General features: G+C 47.5%; 1 protein-coding gene across 6 annotated transcripts in view; it reads right to left on the reverse strand.

Moving 5' to 3' along the window:
• Positions 1-16,738: 16,738 nt before the first annotated feature.
• Positions 16,739-21,721, reverse strand: part of CLASP1 (cytoplasmic linker associated protein 1) — a 173,070-nt gene continuing 168,087 nt past the window's right edge. For all 6 annotated transcript variants that reach the window (XM_069021037.1, XM_069021036.1, XM_069021034.1 and 3 more), the window contains one exon: positions 16,739-20,843. In XM_069021037.1, coding sequence (XP_068877138.1) covers positions 20,757-20,843 — 87 coding nt within the window. In that variant the 3' untranslated portion in view covers positions 16,739-20,756. The remainder of the gene's footprint in view (positions 20,844-21,721) is intronic.

A 21,721-nucleotide genomic window follows, 5' to 3' on the forward strand; every position in this document is an offset into this window, starting at 1 on the left:
AGTCCTAAAAGTCTGAACAAGAGGCAGAAGACTCCCTCTGGAGATTTGCAGGCACCACCAAACTGGGTGGGGTGGTTGACAGACTGAGCACCAGTGCTTTGATCAGTGGGACCTTGGGAAACTTGAGGCCAAGAGAAACCTCCCCGAGTTTTGCAGAGCCATGCAAAGCACAGCACCAAGCTGAAATAACCCCATGGATCAGTTCTGGCTGGGAACCAACTGCCTGCAGAGCAGCTCTACTGAAGAGGACCCACATGTTACCTTGAAAGATTAAATATGAAACAACAGTTCCCCCTTGCCACAAACGAGGCAAACCATTCCTCGTAATGCATGAGATCAAGGAAAGCTATCACCCCTTCTCCTTGGTGCTGGTGGAACTGCACCTGTTTGAGCCTCCTGTTCAAGGTAGGGAATTTGGACAGGATCCAGCAGATGAACTGCTGAAACACTCGGGGCACAGAGCACTTCTCCTGTGAGGAGAGCTTGAAGGCATTACACTTGCTGGATCTGCGGATGATGAGGTCAAGACGGGTCCTAATAGGAGCCCACTATGCAAAGGCATTAAAAAAGATGATGAAGTCAAGCACTTCTCGTTAGCAGCAGTGATCAAGGCAATGTCCACAAGCTGTCACTTGGAGATTAGACTGAGCATTAACAAAAACTTCTCTACCAGAGAGAAGAACCTGGAACAGGCTACCAGACTGGCTGTGGCATCTCCACCCTTGGAGGTGTTCAAGATGGCAGCAGCAGAGCCATGGTTGATGCAATCCAGTGTAGGCTCCAGCCCTGTTTTGAGGAGGAGTTTAGATTAGAGACATTCAGAGGTCACTTCCCACCAACATTTCAACAAGTCTGTGAAATCCTGCAAGGGGTACTGTGGTCCTGACACAGGTTTTAGTGTACATGCCACACAGTCCCCTTCCTGCTCAAGGCAATGTCCTGGTCTTTACCTCACATGTAATGCCCTAGCACATGTGCAATGTTCACAGCTTCACACTTCCTGAAGAGATTCATGGTAAAAGGTCTGCATCCTGTTCTACTGCACTGGCTGTCCTGCCTCAGTGAGACTTCTGTGCAAAAGCCAGCTGAAAAGTGGTTATTTTTAACTCTAGAGGAAAGGCTTTATTATAATCTGGAGCTGGCAAAGTAACAGTGTCAAGTAGACACATCCTCTCCAATGTGAACTCCTCAGCCATGAAATAATTCCAGGATAATTATTAGACACAGTTGAGCATGTAGAAAGAACTCAAATGCTCCACCCCAGGGCATTTATCTGTTGTAGGACAGCATGAAGCATGAAATACATTACAGTCTTTCATTTCCCCTGAAAGATTTTAGAGACATTTTAAATTCCTGGAGAGGAAAACAATTTAAGATTCTTCATGTACTCAAAACACCTTTCAATAGTCCCTCAGAGAATGCTTAGTACCTCACCAGAATCACAACTTACAGCTACAAGATCACTAGTCCTTAACAAACACTATGCTTAAAAACACAAGAAATACAAGAAAATACAAAATACAAGAAAACATTGGCCATTATTATTATTATTATTATTATTATTATTATTATTATTATTATTATTATATTTGTTCTTTGCTTCAAAGTAAAGCTTCCATCAAATGAGGTTTTTCTTATAGAAATGCTCTAGTTAGATGATTCACACAACAAATTCATAACTAAGAAGAAGATAGACTGGAAAAGGGAGTGTGGTTTTCTTTTATTAGCTACATGTAGTCTGACTGTAATTATTCCCAACTGGAATATTTGTACATAAAAGCAATTTTGCAATGACAGTAATTTGTACAATTATTCTAATAACATGTTATTCCCTTAATTTTTATAAACAAATTCTAAGACTCTTTTTTATTGTGTTTGCACAGAAATTCTCAAGTCAAATAATGAAGCCTCCCAGGTTCCCTTCAAGGTAAGGTAAGGTGAGGTGAGTGGAGAGTGATCTCTACTGCTGGTTACAAATGCACTTATTTCCTCAATATTCCTTTCTCCCTCAGGATATCCCAGATTTCCTGCTTATACAAGATGTCATCTCTTGTCTCTGCAAGTCCTGTGGGGCAAGTTAGCACATTTGTATTAATGATTTAATACATTTGTATTAACTTCATAGGATGGCACAGAGTGTGGATGCACCTTACACGTGCAAATATCCCATCACCATTAGGTAACGAAAAAGTCATCTTACATTGCAGGAAACTTAAGGGCAAACTGACATCACCACAACGTGATGGATGTGTGAATAAATGCCAGGGTGATGAGTCCCAGTCTAGCTCTCCTTAGCAGCCATACAGTAGGACCAGGGAGAAGCCATCTCTTTCCAGGTAGGATATGCAATACTGAAGTCTGTGATTTCACTTTCTTGTTACACATCCAGGGATAAATTTAAGAATTGTTTGACAAAAAGTAGTGGAGTTACAGAAATGTCAAAAATGTGCAGGTGGAAGAAGAATCACAGAATATCCTGTGTTGGAAGGGACCCACAAGGATCATTGAGTCCAACTCCTGTTCCTGCACAGGACACCCCAAGAGTCACACCATGTGCCTGAGGACATTGTCCAAACACTTCTTGAACTCTGCCAGGCTTAGTGCTGTGACCACTTCCCTGGGAAGCCTGTTCCAGTGCCCAACCACCCTCTGGGTGAAGAAACTTTTCCTAATATCCTAATATTTGAACTAGAGACTTTATTTTCCACATAACAGTGGGTACATTGATATGACTTTACAATAACTCAGTGAGACCAATAGAAATGTGACAATTTTGGCACATTCCCACACAACCCAGGGCAGTGGTTTAAGACACTGTTGTTTCCTAATCTTTTAAGATAAATCACCAATTTCAAGTCTCTTTAATGTACAAATCATCTGCCCACTGAGGTACCCTTGTATTGTGGATAAAGACTTCCCAGAAAGGAATGGGATAGCATCTGAGGGCACAAACAGTGATGAATACCTTCAAACAGGACAATCCCAGTGACCAAAGCACAGAACTGCTACATCTTCACTTGCAAAAAGAGGACTTCTGTGGGTTTGTTTTCATAGTGCAGTAACTAACCTCAGTGCACAGCCCTCCTGGGGGCCATTATTTTGGCTTTTCCCATGATGTCGTTGGGGGGGGTCAGTGGCAGTTCAGATGCACAGTATTCAGTACTGCTGGCTACAGCATGGCAGAAGCAAGCCCCTTCTTGCCTTCTCTAGGTCTGACTGTCAAACAGCTGTTGGACTAAAGAGACAACAGATACCAAGGATATAATCAAAGCTCACTGTAGCAAGCAGAAACTGTTGTCTTCAGCAGGATTTTGTCTCAGTCTAGAAGCACTCCTGTATTTCACAGCAAAGACAAGCACAGACTTTCAGAGGAAGTTTTTCTATTGTTCTACTTTAATCAATCAGTGCCAATTAATGAACATTTAGTTTCAGCTCAAGGAAGGAATGACAGAAATGATTATGTCCTGAGACAGACATCCCATCAGCTTCTCCACATCATTAACTGCCTCAGATGAATTGGCAATCAATTAACTGAGATTAAAAAGTCTAACACACAAACCATCTTAATTCCCCTCTCTAGAACCAGGATGACACAAAATTACTACCCAATCTCTGCATATATTCATATAAATGCAACCTTACTCTGTCCATAAAACAGTTTTTCTGGTTCATCCCAGGATATGGGTTCCTCTGACACTGAAATACATTGTGGATTTGCTCTTGGCTGACCCTGAGCAGGGAATGGGATAACCACTCCTGACATGTCTGTTTATAAGGCATCAGCTAAACAACTGTCTTACCACAGAATGATTCAATCAAGAGCTTTGTGCTATAGATACGTGTTGCCCATCGTAAAAGAAATTTGTGGTCTTGAAGACAATATAGACTAAAGATGCAAAAAATATGAATACTAGGGTGCAATAGGATAAGGTTGTAGTAGTTCTAGTGTAGCTCTGCCTTTCTTACTTTACTTAACATAAATATTTGTTTAGGATAGGGTGCACAGCACCTGAATTCCCTGGATTGTGCCAGTGAGATCCCAGTGCTATAAACACTGGAGATGAATCAGATGAATCCTGCCAAACATCTGCTTTCATTTATCAAAAAAAGGTTAAGAAACTTGGTCACAATTTATAAACATCTCTTGGGAAGGGTCTTTTCTTGACACAAACAGAAGCGAGGTGGTAACACTGAAGGGGAAGCTGAGTGCATCCAGCAATGTCCAGCTCATAACACCTGGTGGGAGCAGTAGCAGTCATGGAGATTATTAATGGTGAGACAGCACCATTTTTTTATGATAAATAAATAGAATAAAACCAAAGTGACATCATCTACTTAGTAGTGTCAAGCAGTCAGATTTATCATCATAGCTGCTTTTCAATAGTTTCCATTTATTTGAAGTGGCTAGCATTTTGATTTTATCATTATACCTGCCTTCTCTGCTTTTTTTCTTCAAAAGCATAAAATAAGTTATTCTAGAGTTCTTCTTCCTGCAGGTTTCTTGTTTGGACTGTCCTAACCTTAGCAGTGAATAAAATTAGGAGGTTTTAATCCAGCAATCCAAGCATGAACTGCATTGAAGAACTGTCCATACCATTGATGCCAGTGTACAGCATGACTTGGAATCCATGGGGAATTCCAGAGAAAAAGCCACATTGTGATAATATTTACAAAAGGGGAGGGATGGCCTCCTTGAGCAGCTTGCTAACTGCCCAAATCTAGGAATCAAACAGTAACACGATGATGTGGGGAGATGTCTCTTGGTGGAGGCTGTGGGCAGCACACCAGGTGTTATCCCAGCTCAGCAGCAGGGAGTTGGGAGCAATCAGACTATGAACTTTCAGTGAAAAGAAATGTGCTTTTTGTAAGGGTAGCTTCTCCTGCTATCACCCCTCTGATGGTCTGAGGCTTTGTTCCAGCCTGTGGGCTGTCCTTGTTTGCTGGATCCAGCCTGACAGCGTATCTCTGCTAGGTCCAGCCCAACACAGCTGGGCATGGGTAAATGTGACCAGAGGACTTTTGCTCTGCAGCCCCTCACCTGTGGGGATTTAGATGCCAGAAACTGCAGATGAAATCCCGTGGTTCCTCCTGGATTTGGGGGTCATGCTGCAGCAGGCTTCAAACAGTGACCCGGAGACCCTGCAAGGGCCCAGATTGCTCCTGGTGTTATTTCCTCTCCAGTGGAGAGTGATTGCACTTCACAGGCCAGCTGGCTATAGATGTCACTTTTGGGGGATTCCCATCTCTACTGGACATAAAAATAATGGTTGAAAACCATTGAACTACATAAAGGCAAGAGCCTTCCAGTGGCCTTGAATATGCTATTCATTGAGGTCGGAAGCTGCTATGGAATTTTTCAATACATTATTTAATCTGGGCAGCCTGAGCTCCAGAAGCAGAGGGAGGAAACCCTTCGACTCTGGAGCCAGGGGCCCTCGGGCAAGGAAAGGGAACATTTTCAATAGCTTTTAGAGGACACATTGGCCAAGTCACACATGTTCCAGCAGTTCACTGGCAGCACTATAAAGCTAGAAAAGAAGTGTCAGGTGAGCTTTCTAAAAGGGCACAGATTGCTCCCTACTCTGCAGCATGCTAACATTTGGGCATTTGTGCGTTTTAACTGCCTCATGGCTGGAAGGCAACCTCTTAGCACAGGGATTTTTGGCCACCCTAAACACAGAGTTAGCAGCAGCTCCTCAGTGGGCAGAAACCTGCTGTGGCACCCACTTCTCAGCAACTGAGGTGTCCCTAGTGGGTTCTGGGGTGACATAGTCCTGCCCTGAGAGCTGCACTGCCTCCCCACGCACTTCCACCCACCCACTGCAGGAGTGCTGCACCTCTCCTCTCACCTGTGCCAGGAGGCGAGCAGCTCCCTCTGGGAATTGTTCTTTCTTCAAGAGAGAAAAAATGGCTTTGTTTTGGTCTTCAGTTTGCCTCTCAGATGGATCAGTCCCAGGATCTGAATCCCAGTGTGGAGTGGTGGTGCCAGCACAGTGTGGGGAGCAGGGAGGAAAGAAGCCAAGGGAGGGCTGGGGATGGATTCTGCTCTCAGCCTAGTGAGGTATGAATACCACTGATTGTATAGCATGGTCTTAACTCCAAAGAGACCAGAGTCTAAACAGCTTTCCATGAATCACTTCTATATCTTCCTGCCTCGATGGCATTCCTTCCCTCCTTGTGCCTGTCAAAGTTTGCTGACATTTTCTGCATACAGCATCTTCTTTTCTAGTCCAGAAAATCTAGAACCTTGTTAATAAAGCAAACAAACACATGAAACAGTTTTGTTTCATTGACTCCCAATATCCTAAGGGAAAGTAAAACAAAACTTCACTGACTGGTTCCTGAAGGGTGTGGGAGCAGCTCTCAGTGGGGAGAGGTGACCCAGAGTGGGGGAGCACCCAGGGGACACAGTGACTGTCTTCCCTCACCCTGCACTGCACAGCTCTTCCCAGGCACACACATAAGTGTGTGTTGGGACAGAGCTTCAAGGGTGATGTCCTCAAGTCAAGGAAACAACATCACCAAAGAGGGGCCTATTCAATTTTCTGTCCTTCAAATGCCAGTAGCCTTTTTGTGGGTGTCTTTGATTTTAGAGACTGGTCGAGGAATTTGTACTTCACACTCAATTGCATCCAACTGCTTTTAAAGCAGAGACCATTGCCAGCCCAAGAAAAATAATCTTATCCCAAGGCCTTGAGAAATGTGGTGGCTGTTTTTAAGTGTCTTCCTCCATCACAAGCAGCTCTTTGTCAAGGGCATCCAAGGCTAACCAACACTGATAAGAGGATCACATCCCCTGCTGCTGCAAATGGTCTCGCTGCTCCAAGGGAATCAGGCTCTAAAGCAAAAAACACCCCAGTCCATTGGAAGGCCTTGTGCAGGCAGGGCTGAGGCAGAGCTCCCTGCCCACTGTGAGGTACCCTTGGCACCAAGGGATAGCAGTGCTCAGTTCAGATTGCACAGCCTGCTCACTGGCTTTAGTCCCAAGGGAAGTGGCGTCATCCCACACCGGCAGGGACCATCAGTTGCATTTCCCATCTTGGGACCAGTTAACCTTGGAGAGCCAAGGGAAGGGGAGGCTCCCCCTGGCAAAGGTGCTTTCTGCAGCATCCATGAGATGCGGGGAAGCTGGGACATAAGGTCAGAAAACAAACCCTAACACAAACAGAGCTGAAGGAATGGTTGGATATAATTTAACTGTGTTTCAACAAAAGAGGCAGCCCGTGTCTGAGCATGTGTTTTAACTCTCTGCAGATATGTAATAGCTGTGGCAGGATCCTGGAAGTGCAGAGAAACAGCAGAAGAGCAGAAACTCACCATCCCCTTGATAACAGGAGCCTTGAAGCAAGATGTGCCCCATGTCCCCAAAAGATCTCCCAGTGACTGTAAATTGCTTTGGTAACTTTTTTTTTCTGGATGCACAGTTTGCAGGGCCTTCTCCTGAAAGGGACCCTGTTAGTGCACCATCCCATGCCTCTGTTTCCCCACCCACATCCAGGGCAACTGGGCTGTCCCCACAGGAGCACTGGGAAGATGGATTGGTTAATATTTGCTTAGTGCTCTGGAGATAGCACTATATAAGTCTAATTACATTTTATGCCCTCATGTGATAAGGATGTCATCTTGGATTAGAGGGGATTAGTTGTTAATGCCATTCCTGTACATACCGGTCCCCTCCGGGGCTTTGATTTCTGCTGAGAAGGTTATTCACTCTGCTTTCAAATCAGTAAGGTCCTCCTAGTTATGGTAATCGTGGAAATCAAAGGTTTTTGGTGGATGAAAACAAGACTTGGTGGATACCTGACTATGCCTTCAGCCAAGCATAGGTGTGTGCTCAGTGACTGATGGTGTGCACTCAGTGATTCTCTTGCTTTGGCATCCCTAAACCTTCAGCAAGGCCAGGGGAAGGGGGTTGAGCATGTCTCCTCCCTCTGCACTGAGTTCCAAACACACCACCAAGTTATTAAGTACAAATCTAAGTTAATGTTTAGCTCTTGCCCAAAACACGGTGATTGCCAAAAGCCAAAACAGAGTGAGAAGCCACACGCTGGTAATGATTGCAGGGCAAAATGCTACTGCAAGGACATTCCCACATCCTCGGGATGCCCTCCAGGGAGTGCTCCAAGCTGCAGACAGGTCCCAGGGGGATGAGAGGGGCCTCTGGCTCCCATGCTGCATGGCAGGAGCAGGGCGGCTCGCAGGGATTTGGCTTTTTGGAGCCCATTGCAGTGAAGCTTTCATCCCTTCCCCACAGTGACCCAGAAAGCTCTCAGGGGACTTCCTGGAGAGCAGAGGCCCTCTGCCCTGATTGCAGAGGTATTATGGATTAAACCAAGATCCCTTTCAAGGATCCCTTTGCAGCACTCCCAGTTGCTCCAAGCATTGGTTTACCTCTGGCACAGGCTGGATTTCAGCTTCTGGCTCAGAACAAAAAGGATTGTCCTGTCCCCACCTCCCATTCACATGGGTTTGTCCCAGAGGAAAGCCTGGATCCGTCACCTATCGCTGACCACCCAGGAGCAGCCGAGGTTAGAGCACAGGCTCCTCTCCGCAGCAGAGGTGAAGGATGCCATCTCCTGGCTCTCAGCCCCCAGCGGACAAGAGCAGTTTTGGCTTACCAGCATGGTGAAGAAGCTCATTGGAAAGGAAAACCTGCAGGGACTTCTTAAAAAAGCTGCATTAAACCTTCAGAGACAGATCCCACCATGGTCCTTTAGCAGGGACCATCTGCAGCCAAGTATAAAACAGGGAGCTGCAACAAGAAGTGGTGGGAAGTGGTGAACAGCAAAAGGAGCCCTTTATGGTTCCAGGAACACCCATGACAGTGCTGAGAGGGCACAGCTGAGCGAGGCAGAGGGTGGCCAAAACTTCAGCCCCAGCTCTGGAGAGCCTGTGAGGGCACAGACGAGCACAGTGCAGGCTGAGGCTGCTGGAAGCCAAACTGGGTCAGGCTGGAGGTGCTTCTCCATCATCAGTGGAATGCAAAAGCAAGTGGAGCTTTCTGCTTACTTGGATTGGCTCTACAAGGCAAATAACCACCTCCATTTATTTCTTACTGTTGGCCAGAAGAGCTGGTCTTTTGCAAGACAGGGAATAAATTAAAACCACTGTCACTTTGGGTGGGTGTTCTCTGTTCTCCCAGGGCAAGAAGTGATGGGGTGCAAGTGGGGGGCAAGATGTTTGAGGGAAAAAAAGCTTAGTTTGGTGTTTGAAACCAGACATGTTCCATGGAAGACACCCCATGGCACAAGAAGCACCAGGGGCAGCTGCAAGGCAGAGCGCTGCGGGACATGAGGCTGAAGATGCCACCAGAGTGCCCTGGCTTGGCACAGCCTGTCCAGAGCCTCAGCAGAGCCATCACCCTGGGAGCCCTGAGCATCACATTTCTTTGGCTGCAAAGACCAACCTCCCTCCCAGCAGCTACTCCAAATGCAGGGCACGGAGCCAAGCTGTCAGGGAAGCCAGCAGGATTCCTTAGCAATTTTATCAAACTCAGCATTTTCTGGTAGAACATTTCCATTTCAGTGAGTCAGCAGCCTTGGAAAGAGTCTGTCTGTCTGTCAGCAGCAATGAAGCTCGAGGTGGGCACACAGGGAAAGGCCCCTGGGACACACACCTGACCTGGCTGCGTGGACACTTCTCGGGAGGAGACATGCAATGAACTGCCCCACTTTTTGGCCACTTCCCCTCCAGTCTATTCCTTGTCCATCAACAGAGAAGCTTGCCCAAGCTGAGTTTTCAGGTTAAGTGGACTGACATGCAACAGGTCAAGATAACAGAAGGATTCTGTTCCTTCACATGCTTGGTCACATCATCCCTTTGTCAAAATTAGGCCTGGAAACAAGTTAACTTTATTTCTCTGACTGTTATGTTTTTCTCATCTAAAGTTTTCTTGCTAAGCCCAAAATATCTTGCCCTATCCAAGAAGAGATTAACCCCCCCATGCATTTGCCTCTTGCATATTTGAGGGCTGCTCTCATGTCTCCCTGAGCCCCTTCTGTTGCCTGTTATCCAGCCCAGGTCAAGCTTGCTGGGAGTCATCATGTCCTCACTAATCTCTGGCCTCACTCCAACCTGCCCATGTCTTCCCCAGTGGGAAGCCAGCTTTTCTTCACAGACCTTCTCTGCAAACCCCCAGTCCCTTGTTCCAACAAGTCCTGGCAAGGATTTACAGCCTGTTGCTCAGCAGGGATGGAGTTGTTCTTGTTGTTGGAGAGATGGAGGAGATAGGGCAGGGGATGCAGGCTTGGGGGTAGCCAGCAGGTCGGAGACTTGCAAAGAGACCAAAAATGCTGTCAGCTCCCACTCCCTGCTCCCTCTCCAAGAGGGATTTTTACCCGGGGAGCTGAACTCTGTCTTCCACATCAGCTTGCAGTGCTTGAACCAGGGCTTCACCTGTCCCAAAAGGGGATGGCTCCGAGGCAGCTCTGGAGGGGCAAGGCAGGAAGTCAAACTGGGCTGGAGACTCCCAGGACAGACCAGGATCCTGAGTCCCTGTCAGGGCGGGGCTTGTTTTCCCTCCTTTCTTTTCTTCTTTCCCTTTTGTTTTGTGTGTGTCTGCTACCGAGGATGGGCTAGAGCAGGACTGACACATGAATCTCATCGGGCAGAACTCGGCTGCTCCTCTTCCTCTCCCAGCAGTGGCTGCAGGGCTGCAGACTGTAGCAGTTGCAGGTACCTCCTTGCAGGAAAAAGCAGGAAAAAACTGGCAGGGAGTGGAAACGAGTGGCAAGCAGATTAGAAACCCAGCTCCTATTTATAGAGCGGCAGTCAAGAAACTGCCCCTGTGACAGGGACATCCGTTTAACCCTTCTGGTCCCAAGCACCAACCCATCCAGAGATGCTGAGCCAGCCCAGCCTGTGCCGGGAGGGAGCATTCTGGAATAGGGGAAGCAGGACCCTGCGCCAGGGCACCTGCAGAGGGGGCAGGAGACAGGTCCAGGCACAATGGAGCTTACAGGGGTCATTCCTCAGCAAGGCAGTGGGGAGAGAGGTGGGGTTATGGGTGTTATGAAGTTGGGTCACCAGACAAGGAAAAGAAGTATCCTGCTGCATGGCAGACAGAGAGAGACAAAAATATTTCCTCTAAGAGGGAGGTAATGAACATGTTTTTGGGGCAGCTCCAATGTTTCCAGCCTCTTTTGTCTCCCCGAGCCTTTGGTAAATTTGAAGGTAATTGCAGGCATCCCTTCGAAGGCCACTGTGTATCCCTTGCCCAGGAGTGGTTGCTGATGCTCCCACAGGGCTGCTGCATCCCACAGGAATGCACACGGCCCCTGCCCCCTGCTGCTCCCCACCATGGTCTCCCCAGAGCTCAGATACTTCACAGCCCCCTCCACATTTGCAGGGATTTGTTAAATGTATTCTGAAGCTCCCTCTTGGCTGTTACTCTACCTGGTGTCACTTATGGGTGTCTTTATGCCATACACCGTTGTTTTATACACTGCCATGGCAAGACTTTCCAGCCGTTCCCCCACTTGCTTGTGTCAATAGCTATTTTTACAAGATTGCCTTTCTTTACTTCTTAATTGATCTAAATCCTTTCCCTTAGCTTTCTTGTTAAAGGTGGATTTAAAGGAAAGGAGTTCATTATCTCGGACATTTTTGAGTCATTATGAATTTCATCCCTCTCTTCATTAATTACTCATTACCCCTCAGCTCTGGAGGGCTGCTTTGTCCCCGATGTGTTTGTGAGCAGCTTCCCTGGCACCCTGTAATCCCCCAGCCCCGCTAGCTCGGTCTGGTTTACACTGCCTTCACCGTCCCTCTGCTGCCTGCGCGGCTGCTCCCAGTCTCCTCCGCTCCCAAACAAGCTCCTGCCTTTCCTTGTGCCCCAGCACTGTCTCTGCTGAGCCCTGTGGCCCCGGGTCCCTCAGTGGGTTGAACCCCATGAGCATCATCCCGTGCATCCCACCTGCCCCAAGGGACAAGCGCCCACTCCTGCTGTCCCTGAGCTGTGCAGTGAGAGGAGTCCCTGGCTCCTGGTAAATGGGCTGGCACTCGAGTCTGGATGTAAATAGCTGGGGTTTGGGAAGTGGTGGCTGTGCTGGGCCTGTTTCAGTATACATGCCAAGTTATGACAAAGCAGCATGGAGAATGGAGTAATGTTGTGTAAGGGCCCTGGGACTAACAGGCCAATACTTCCCAAGCCTTTGGCTGCAGTCAGATCCCCAGGGAGAACCTGAAACGTGAGCATCTCCTGTGCTGCAGTGGTCCAGGGGACACAATGGCTGCAGTGGGTGTCACTGTCCTCCCATCCTCCCGGCAGAGGAAAGCCATGCACAGTTGGGCACTCAAATGCTGACCCCACTCTGAACCAACCTTCTGCAGCCCGTTTTACATGCACATACCGGCTGTAATCCTGTGTTGTCCACAAATGGATCCATGACTGGGGCTCACAATGAGAGATGGCCTTTCTCTGGACTTAAACAAGCACACAGCCATCCAATCTCTGAGAGACCCCCTCCATTCCAGTCTCATGCTTGGGTTGATTTCAATGCCCCTGCTGCCCCAGCAGCCTCCCTAAAGCTTTGCAGGACTCTTTTTTCCCCCCAGAGCAGGGGATGGTGGTTTATGGTCTGCCTTCTCCTCCCTGAAGTCAGTGTTACATCCATTTCCCTGAGCCTTCTCCCAGCAGGCTCCTGCCAGGGCTGGAGTGCACTCGCTGGGATGGGCCCTTTCCATACTTCATGGAAGTGCATGAAAAGGCAAAGCAGGAAAAAATGTGTTGGGTTGGTGAAGGGAAGAGGGGTGTGCAATATTTGCTCGGAGAGCGTAAACGAGGGTTGCACAAGCAAGAAGTTGGGTTGCACAATCAGAGGTGGTGGAATTATTGAACCTAAGTTACCACTGATCAACTGAGCTGGACTTTCTCAGGGTATTTAAATTCTTTAAGTGGAGAAAATTGAGGTAAGACACCTACCTGGTGCAGGAGTACAACTGCTGACATGTCCTGAGCCACTCCTTGGCACACCCCTTAGTGGGAGGGAAAGGATCACAAAATCATTTGAGGGGGATTGCAGAGGGAAGAAGCAGCAGCAGCTCAGACTCTTCAGGACAGAGAAATGAATTGAGAATGGGCTGCAAGTGCTTCCAGCAAGTCTTCACACTTGCCAGGAATCTGCTACCTGCCTTTAATGGCTGCAGCAACTCCAGTCGTCCACAGGGGTGTGCTCAGCAAAACCCTCTAAAGCAAGGATTACAGCCATTCCTCATTCTCCATCTGTGAAGCAGTCATGTGGCTGAGGACGGGGATTAACCAAAAAGGGATTAAAGGGCCAGATACTTTCAAGTGGCTCAATAAACACTCTCCTGTGCTGCTGTCTCATCCTAAAGAACACATGAAAATCCATAGAATGGTTTAGGTTGGAAAAGACCCCTAAGGTCACCAAGTCCAGCTGCTAACCCAGCACTGCCAAGTTCACAAAATTGTGTCCATAAGTGACACATCTACATCTTTTAAATACCTCTATAGATGGTGACTCAGCCACTTCCCTGGACAGTCTGTTCCAAAGCCTGACAAATCTTTCCATGATTTTTTTTCCTCATATCTAATCTAAACCTCCCCTAGTGAAACCTGAGGCCCTTTTCCTATCATTTGTTACTTGGGAGAACACCTCACTACAACCTCTTTCAGACGGTTGTAGAGAGTGATAAGGTGTCCCCTGAGACTTTTTCTCCAGAGTGAACACCCCCAGCTCCCTCAGCCACTCCCTGTAGTATTTATGTTCCACACCCTTCCACAGCTCCATTTCCCTTCTCTGGACACTCTCCAACACCTCAATGTCCCTCCTGTAGGGAGGGGCCCAAAACACAGCATTTGAGGTGCAGCCTCACCAGTGCTGAGTACAGAGGGGCAATCCCTGCCCCAGTCCTGCTGGCCACACTATTGCTGGTACAGGCCAGGTGCCACTGGCCTTCCTGGACACCTGGGCACAGCTGGCTCATGTTCAGCAGCTGTCAGCCAGCACCCAGGTCCTTTTCCAATGGGCACCTTTCCAGCCACTCGGCCTGTGGCACTGCCTGGGATTGTTGTGACCCAAGGGCAGGATCTGACACTTCACCTTATTGAACCTCATACAGCTGTACTCAGCCCATGGATCAAGTCTGTCCAGACCCACGTGCAGAGCCTTCCTGCCATCCAGTAGCAACACTCCTGCCCAACATGGCATCATCTGTGAACTGACTGAGGGCACTTGATCCCCTCATCCAGATCATTGATAAAGACATTAAACAGAACTGGCCCCAGCACTGAGTCCTGAAGAACACCACTGGTGACCAGCTGCCAATTGGATTTGATTCCATTCACCACCTCTCTGAGCCTGGCCATCCAGCCAGTTTTTAACCCAGCAAAGAGTGAACATGTCCAAGCCATGAGCAGCCAGTATCCTCAGGAGATGCTGTGGGAAATGGTATCAAAGGCTTTACTGAAGTCCAGGTAGAAAACATCCACAGCGCTCCCCTCATGCACTCAGCAGGTCACCTTGTCACAGAAGATCAGGTCAGTCAAGCAGGACCTGCCTTTCACAAACCAGTGTTGGCTGGGTCTGGTCCCCTGATTGTCCTGCACATGCCTCATGATGGCACTCAGGAGGATCTGCTTCATGCATTAAGTACCTCAGCCTTTGTCACTTTGTTCCCCATGCATCCAATAAAGGATGGGGATTCTCCCTCTGGCTGTTAATTGCTTTTTTTCCTTTACAGCAGTAGCCAGATTAAGTTCTAGCTGGGATTCAGCCCCTCTAATTTCCTCCCTGCATAACCTCACGGCATCCCTGTAGTCCTGTAGTCCTCCTGAGTTGCTGCTCCTTCTTTCAAAGGTCACAAACTCTCCTCTTTTTCCTGAGCTCCAGCCCAAAGTTCCATCAAGCCAGGCTGGGCAGTATCCCCACTGGCTCTTTTCTTGGCACGTGGGGACAGCCTGCTCCTGTGCCTGTAAGATTTTCCTTCTTGAAGAATGTCCAGCCTTCCTGGACTCCTTTGCCCTTCAGAACTGCCTCCCAAGGGACTCTGTCAGTTGGTCTCCTAAAGAAGCCAAATCTACCCTCTGGAAGCCCAAGGCAGCTGTTCTGCTGACTCCCCTCCTTACTCCTCTGAAGCTCCATCATTTTGTGATTGCTGTGGCCAAGACAACCATCACATCACCCACAAGTCCCTTGTTGCAGAAGGAGCCAGGAGACTGAGATTATTTCCTTCTGCTCCTGTATTTCAATTGCATCCCATAAAACTTTCACCTTCTGCCATGCTCCTCCTGTAGCAAAGTGGGGTGGCCCATGCTGGCACCCCCAAATGTGCAAGTCTTGGCACCAAGGCATTTATTTGTGTGTCTTCCACAGAGAACAGCCATGGTCAGATCTGGGCAGGGAGTGCCTGGAGGCACAAGCCAGTGCTGGGAGAAGACAACTTCTCCAAGAGGAGCTCTGCATCTGGCTATGCTTGGTGAGGAGCCAGACACAGCTCCATCATGGCCTTCTCCCTTATAACCTCATGCAACAGCATGAGGACTTGGAAAAACCCAGTCAGAGGTTATGGAGAGCCACTCTGGAGATGGAGTAGGCGTGTGCCCAGCCTCCTCCAATCCAACCCAAGCTGCCTGGTGCTCCAGAGGGCAGGGAGACCTCCAGCTGTGCACACTCCTCTGCATGAGTCTTGCACAAACTGCCAGAATGACCAATTTCTGTATCTGTGGGATGTCCCTCTCCTCAGCTCCCACAATGTGCTTTGCAAGGACTGACCATTTCAAGCACGTCAGTAAAATCCAGCTTTGCAGCTTGGGCTGTCTAATACAACATTTGCAATGCCTCAGCCTTCAGAGCTTTTCCAACCCCCTCAGGACTCTAAGGGTAATTTAGGCCAGCACCTGGAGTTCCACAAGGCCCAGATGAGGTACTACTCTATTCCTTCTCTCTTCCCTTTCTTATAACCCCAGATACCTGGCACTGCTTGAGAAGATACATGGAAAGTGCTCTGGGAAGAAGCCAGGGTCACTGGGCAAGGGGGGACCTTCCCTCCTACTGTTCTGACACACAGCAGAGTCAGAAAAGACCCAGTCATCACAGGGGCAAGACGGTCCATCTGCTGCAGGGAGAGCCATCACTGGCCCTTGTTCCCAGCCCAGCCCCCGAATCTCGATGCAGAAGGGTCCCTGGGCTGGCATGGGCAGGGCTTGGTGACAGCCAGGAGTGCCAGGGCTGATGTTAATGCTCTGTGACACTCTCCATATATTCTTCTGTCTAGGAATATTCACACCAAAAGCTTTCCCTACAAAACCTGAACCTCTCGTGCACTCCTGGCTTCCTTGCTCCCATCACAAGGTATTTGAGGTAAAAATCTTACCTTAGGGGACTCACTTCCTGAGTGTAGAGCACAGCTTCACTACAGGTTTTTAAATTGTGATGAGCTATTATTCCCACAAGAAAACACACAAATGCTTGAGTGCTCAGGCTGCCCAGACATTTCAAATTCAAGTTGCCATTTGGTACCAGGCACAGAGACCTGTGCAGTTCCCCACACTCCTTCAATTCCCCAAACACTTCATCACCCTTCTCTTAACAAGCCTCAGAACACAGATATCCTTGCAGCCCTTCCTCCTTGAGTTACATGACTTTGCACAACCATCAACACAACCGTGTCCAGTAAGACCAAATCACTTACAAGCACAGGTTGGAGTAAGGAGCTGTGTTGGACAATTAGTTACTTTGATGTTTCTCCCCCAGGAAGAAACCCAACTTCCACTTACTCTAGGGCAAACTCAAAAGGTTTTATTTTAATTTTTTTTTAGCAAATTCTATCACGTAAATGTTAACAAAAAACATCTGTACAATTGCCATGATACACTCAAAAGTGAAACAAATAAGATATAAATACAGATATGGATGTAACATGACAAAAGCGGAAAAAATAGAAAAAAATACATGCGCATGAACACGGTGCCAACAAAGTCATTTCTCGTGGCTGGCATTTTTCAGAGCGTTTTTCACTTCCCATCTAAAACATTGTTAGCAACGTCCTGCTGTATACTACAAAGGTCTATTTTCCTGTCCCTTAATATGTAATATTATGCTTGATAAATAAAGGGGTGGGGAGAAAAGGTTCTGATGACAAAGATGCAAGTTACATTACTTATACAGGTTATTGGTAAGCTAGTAATAAGCAATTAAAAAGACAGTCTCGTATTGTATTGTAATCCAGGCAAGCACACATAGTGTACCTTAAGAAAGCCACATGCCTCGGTATTTCTGAACTACATGAGAACTACAGTACGTAGACCTGTGGGGCAGATGGAGCTGGGATTTGCCCATGCCCATGGAGCACTGGTGCAGCCAATGGCAGAAAAAACATCCACATCTGAGATTTCGGCAACCTTGCAGCCAAGAGCTGCTGTCTGCTGAGAGTTTTCTCTCATTCAGATTTTTAAAGCATGGTGGGCAAAGAAAATACACTTTTTTTTCTTTTTCTTTTTTTCTTTTTCCCTTTTTTTTTTTTTTTAAGTACGAAAAATTGAAGCCCTGCATAATGGGCAGCAAGAAAAGAAAAGGCAGCTGCAGTAGGTGGCTACTGCCAGGAGAAGGTGAACACAAGCTTCACCGGTGCAGTGAGGCACTGCAGCACGCAGACCTTCCTCTGCAAGCGTGCGTGGACACTGTGATTTGTAGCCAGAGAGACCTTTATGCTCGCTGAAGGGAAAACAAGATGATTGTACAGCTTGTTGAAGTCAAAACTGGAGATCAGAGAGGTGACATTCAGAGCTAGCCCTTTGAGTACTTCAAAGGAAACACAAAATAAAAACTGGGTCATGTTCAACATACTAAACAAACCTACTATGTACATTATCCGCGATGATTTATAAATACCTAAGCAGAATGCTCCTACTGTGTACAGGTAGAACATATCCTAGAGTACTCAAAGGATGGACAGTCCTCAACTCACGCAGTGAAATTTAAGTAGCACATTAATGAGCATCTGTTGACAAACAGAACTGAATCTGATTCAGGAAGTAAGGCCTGATTCTACCCTTTGCAGCCCCGGGTGTGCCAGTGGCCTCGGGAAGCGCAGGCTGGCCGCAGGTGCCTTTTCAAGGACGAGCTTTGACCCTGACTGAGGTGTCAGGGACATTACAGTGTGTTCACTCTCAGTGCATACCAACAGGATTTTATAAAACATATAAAATCATTTGAGAAGGAATTCAATTCCTGGAGATTTGCTACAGTGTGCCATTCAATGGAAAAAAAAAAAAATCAAAACCAACCAACAGCAAATGATGATGGACCAAGCTCCATCACAGCTGGGAGGGACTAATACCACCTGGTCAGCTATGCTGACCTTCTGAACCCTAGAACTGGAACAGAAGATGCTGAACTGAGATGGGGAGAAAGAGAGGCATAAATACTAAGCAGTTAAGAGTACAATTAAAAAAAAAAAAAACCCAAACAAAAAAAACCCAACACCCCAAAAAAACCCTAGCCTGCTACTAAAAATTCAAACAAGACAGCTTAACTGCTGCCAACAAGTCAGCTGAGTATTTCCTCAAAAGGAAAAAATAAATTTGTGCTAAAATCAAATTTGAATCATTCAAAAAAATTAAAAAAGAGCATTCTAATAAGCATACCGAAAGATGTGGAAAAGAAATGGTCCACAGAAAGGCAGACACGAACCATGGAGCAGCCAATATCCCCTGTGGTGAGGATGGCTTTTCTGAGCCCGCGGAAAGACCCTGGGGGAATCCCACAACACCCAGGAAAGCACAGAGTTTCTCCTGCCCTAGCATTACTAGCTGGGAAAGATGAGGGAACTAGCCCTGCAAAAGCCTGCACACATACCAGGAGCAAATCACCTCCTCTGCTCTCATGTGAGCAGGGAAAGGAACCAACAAGCTTTGCAGCCCAGTGCCACACAGTCCCCCACCAGCCCCAATCTCTCCTGAGATGAGGACTGGGAGAAAAGCTGGCACCAAGCATCAGCTCTCAGCTTAGCTCCTCAGGAGTGGGGCTGAAACACACAGGGATAACTGATGGAAGGGGCTCTACCCTCCCCTGCTGCAGTAACAGAGTCTCATGTTCTCAGTATGTTCCCAAGGTGTCCCTTCAGCTCCCCAAAGGGGAGATGGAGGAAGCTGGAGAGACTCCAAGGCATTGAGAGCAGCCAGGGAACACACATCCATCACCACAGCTGCGGCCATAAGCTGCAGGCCCGCGGTCCTCTTGCGTCACTGGCACTGGGAGCAAAACCCCAGCTGTGATCCATGGCAGGTTTGGGGTGGGCATGCCCACCAGCCAGGATCCAGCCCAGGGCCAAACACAGCATGTTAATTAGTGAGGTCCTGCCTTCCCTAGTTACAGGCAGAGCCAGGGGGAGCTCCCCCTTTGCAAACAGAGGGTCTCTGTTCAGGGAAGGGCAGTGCTGTGGGGTATTTGATTGCTGCTGGTTTGCCTCTGACCTGGTCTGCACTATTAGGCTGCAAAAGGGTTTTCCCTGGTGCACCCCCACCTGAAGCACCCTGCTGCCAGCAGTGCCCAGTAAGGGACCCCCACTCTTCTGAAATGCAGAGCACTCAGCAGGCCTGTCTGTGGCAATGGCCACAAAGAAGGTTTCTAAAGGCAGTTAACAGCACTGCAGGGTCTTCAGGAACAGGAGGGGCTGTGGCAGGCAACCAGCACCATCCCAGCTGGCTTAGAGGTGCTTCCATGTGGTATTTCTGTTCAGATTCAGACACCCTTTCTGTCCTCTGGGATGAACATTTTGCCCAAAGTGCAAAGGAGTTGTGGGGACAAAGCCATCCAGCATCAGTGGGTCAGTCAGAGCAGAAGATCAGCCCTTTGATGCTACAGATTTCAAGGAAAACAGCTGGCACTGAGGTACAGCTCTGCCAGCTCCCACTGCCCAGCCACTGACACACTGAGAGCCTAACCCCACCCACCCAACTCCACCATCCTATTTGCAGACATCGGTCCCAGAATGGGGTCTCAGTTTCCCTTTGGGGAGTAACAGGTAACCAGGAGAGTCTTTTGAACGTATGAAAGAGCCAAATGGGTTGAGAGGGGAGAAGTATTTACAAAATCAATGAAAAGAGCAAGAGTCCAGCTGTTATGCACAGCACAGCTGGCTGAAGAGCAGTTACAGAGAGATCAGCCCATCTGGGGTCTGTCAGAACTATGTACAAAACTCAGATGTTTAAAAAGAACCTACGCTTTCATTACTCACTTGGTATCTCTCAGTATTAAAGCATCTGAGGCTGGAATCACAGCCACTTCTGCAAAGATCTCCTCATGGAGAGCCCTGCAAGTTAGGCAAGCTGCAACAGGGAGTACGAAACAGGAACACAAGACTTGAAAGAAAAGGAGGACCCAGTCAGAATGGGTGGGGGGAGAGAGCAGATAACTAGCACACAGAAACCAAAACTGGGTATGAACTAAACCAACAAGATTTGTTTGACTTTTACATGTGTCCAGGTTCTTGGACTCAGGGTTAGAATGCTAACCTAAACATATTTCTGAGATTTCAGCAGGCTATACAAATATGTTTAAGTACGGCTTTCTGATGTTCACTTTTAATGAAGACTGCGACACAGACCTTGCTTCCTTTACATTCAATACCAGTAAGATTCTACATAAAAGCTTTTAAGGGACTAAAATACTGATTGCAATAAATATCTGCATGGCCTCCTTAAGTTGATGGAGCGTGCCAGTGAAGAGTAGCAGAAAGGTCTCTGAGAGGCACCACTGATTGCTTCTAAGTCTACACATGTCCACAGATCTCCATTAACTGTGCGTTGAAACATCTGAAGAGGAGCTGCTGTTGCTGTTGGTGGTCTGGGCCCTCTTTATATACAAGTTTAGTAGCTTCATCTGAAAGAAAGAAAGAAAGAAACATCAGGAGAAGATGCCAGAAAAGAACAGGTGGGCAAAAGTTGACTGCCAATGTAAAAACTCGCATTCTGTGGTGAGCTAATTTTGGGGTGAGTGGACACTGGGCACTCTGGAGGAAAAACAAAAGCAAAACTGACCATATTTCAGAACAGAGACAAGAGGCTGTGCCCAGTCCCACTGAAGTCACAGGCAGACTTAATGGGATTTAGAAAAGCCTCTTGCATTTCACTTCAGCAGCCATCAGTTCCCAGACCTCAATCCTGCAGCTGGATCAGGTCAAGCAGGATTCCCACAGAGGTCAGTAGGGCTGCAGGCACACTGGTGATCCAAAAGCCATGGGTCCCCGCCGTAGGAAACACCCTGAACTTTCCCTGCTTTATAGAATGTTCTTTTTCAATGACATTATATCTTCACTAACGTGGTACATCTAGTGCAACTGCAGTTGTTATGACTATATACTTCCCTTGCATGGGTTTGTTCTCTTTTTCCTCCTTGCCACCTTAACTCCAGATCCTGTCATGACTCATGTTTACATTTAACTTTAAAAATGCACGCACTCTGCGTAAACCCAGAAGAATGACTTACATGTTTATAGTTAGTGATGTGGTGGAGTATGTTTGTGGCACCAAGGATACTGGGATAATAAAGCCTCTACAACATTTTATATGGGGATTTCCTAACATCCCAAATATAAAGAGGTAAACCTCAACACACTTAGCTGTCCTCTTTGCAGAGCAATTTGGAGGCACAACTGTAATTTGTTTAGTGACAGGACAACACAGAAATAAAATCCAAGTGCCTTCAGTCTTGTTTTGGCCTATACCACACTTCCTTAACCATGACAGAAATTATTGCTT

The sequence above is a fragment of the Aphelocoma coerulescens genome, chromosome 7 (genome assembly GCF_041296385.1).
Source record: "Aphelocoma coerulescens isolate FSJ_1873_10779 chromosome 7, UR_Acoe_1.0, whole genome shotgun sequence".
NCBI lineage: Eukaryota > Metazoa > Chordata > Aves > Passeriformes > Corvidae > Aphelocoma > Aphelocoma coerulescens.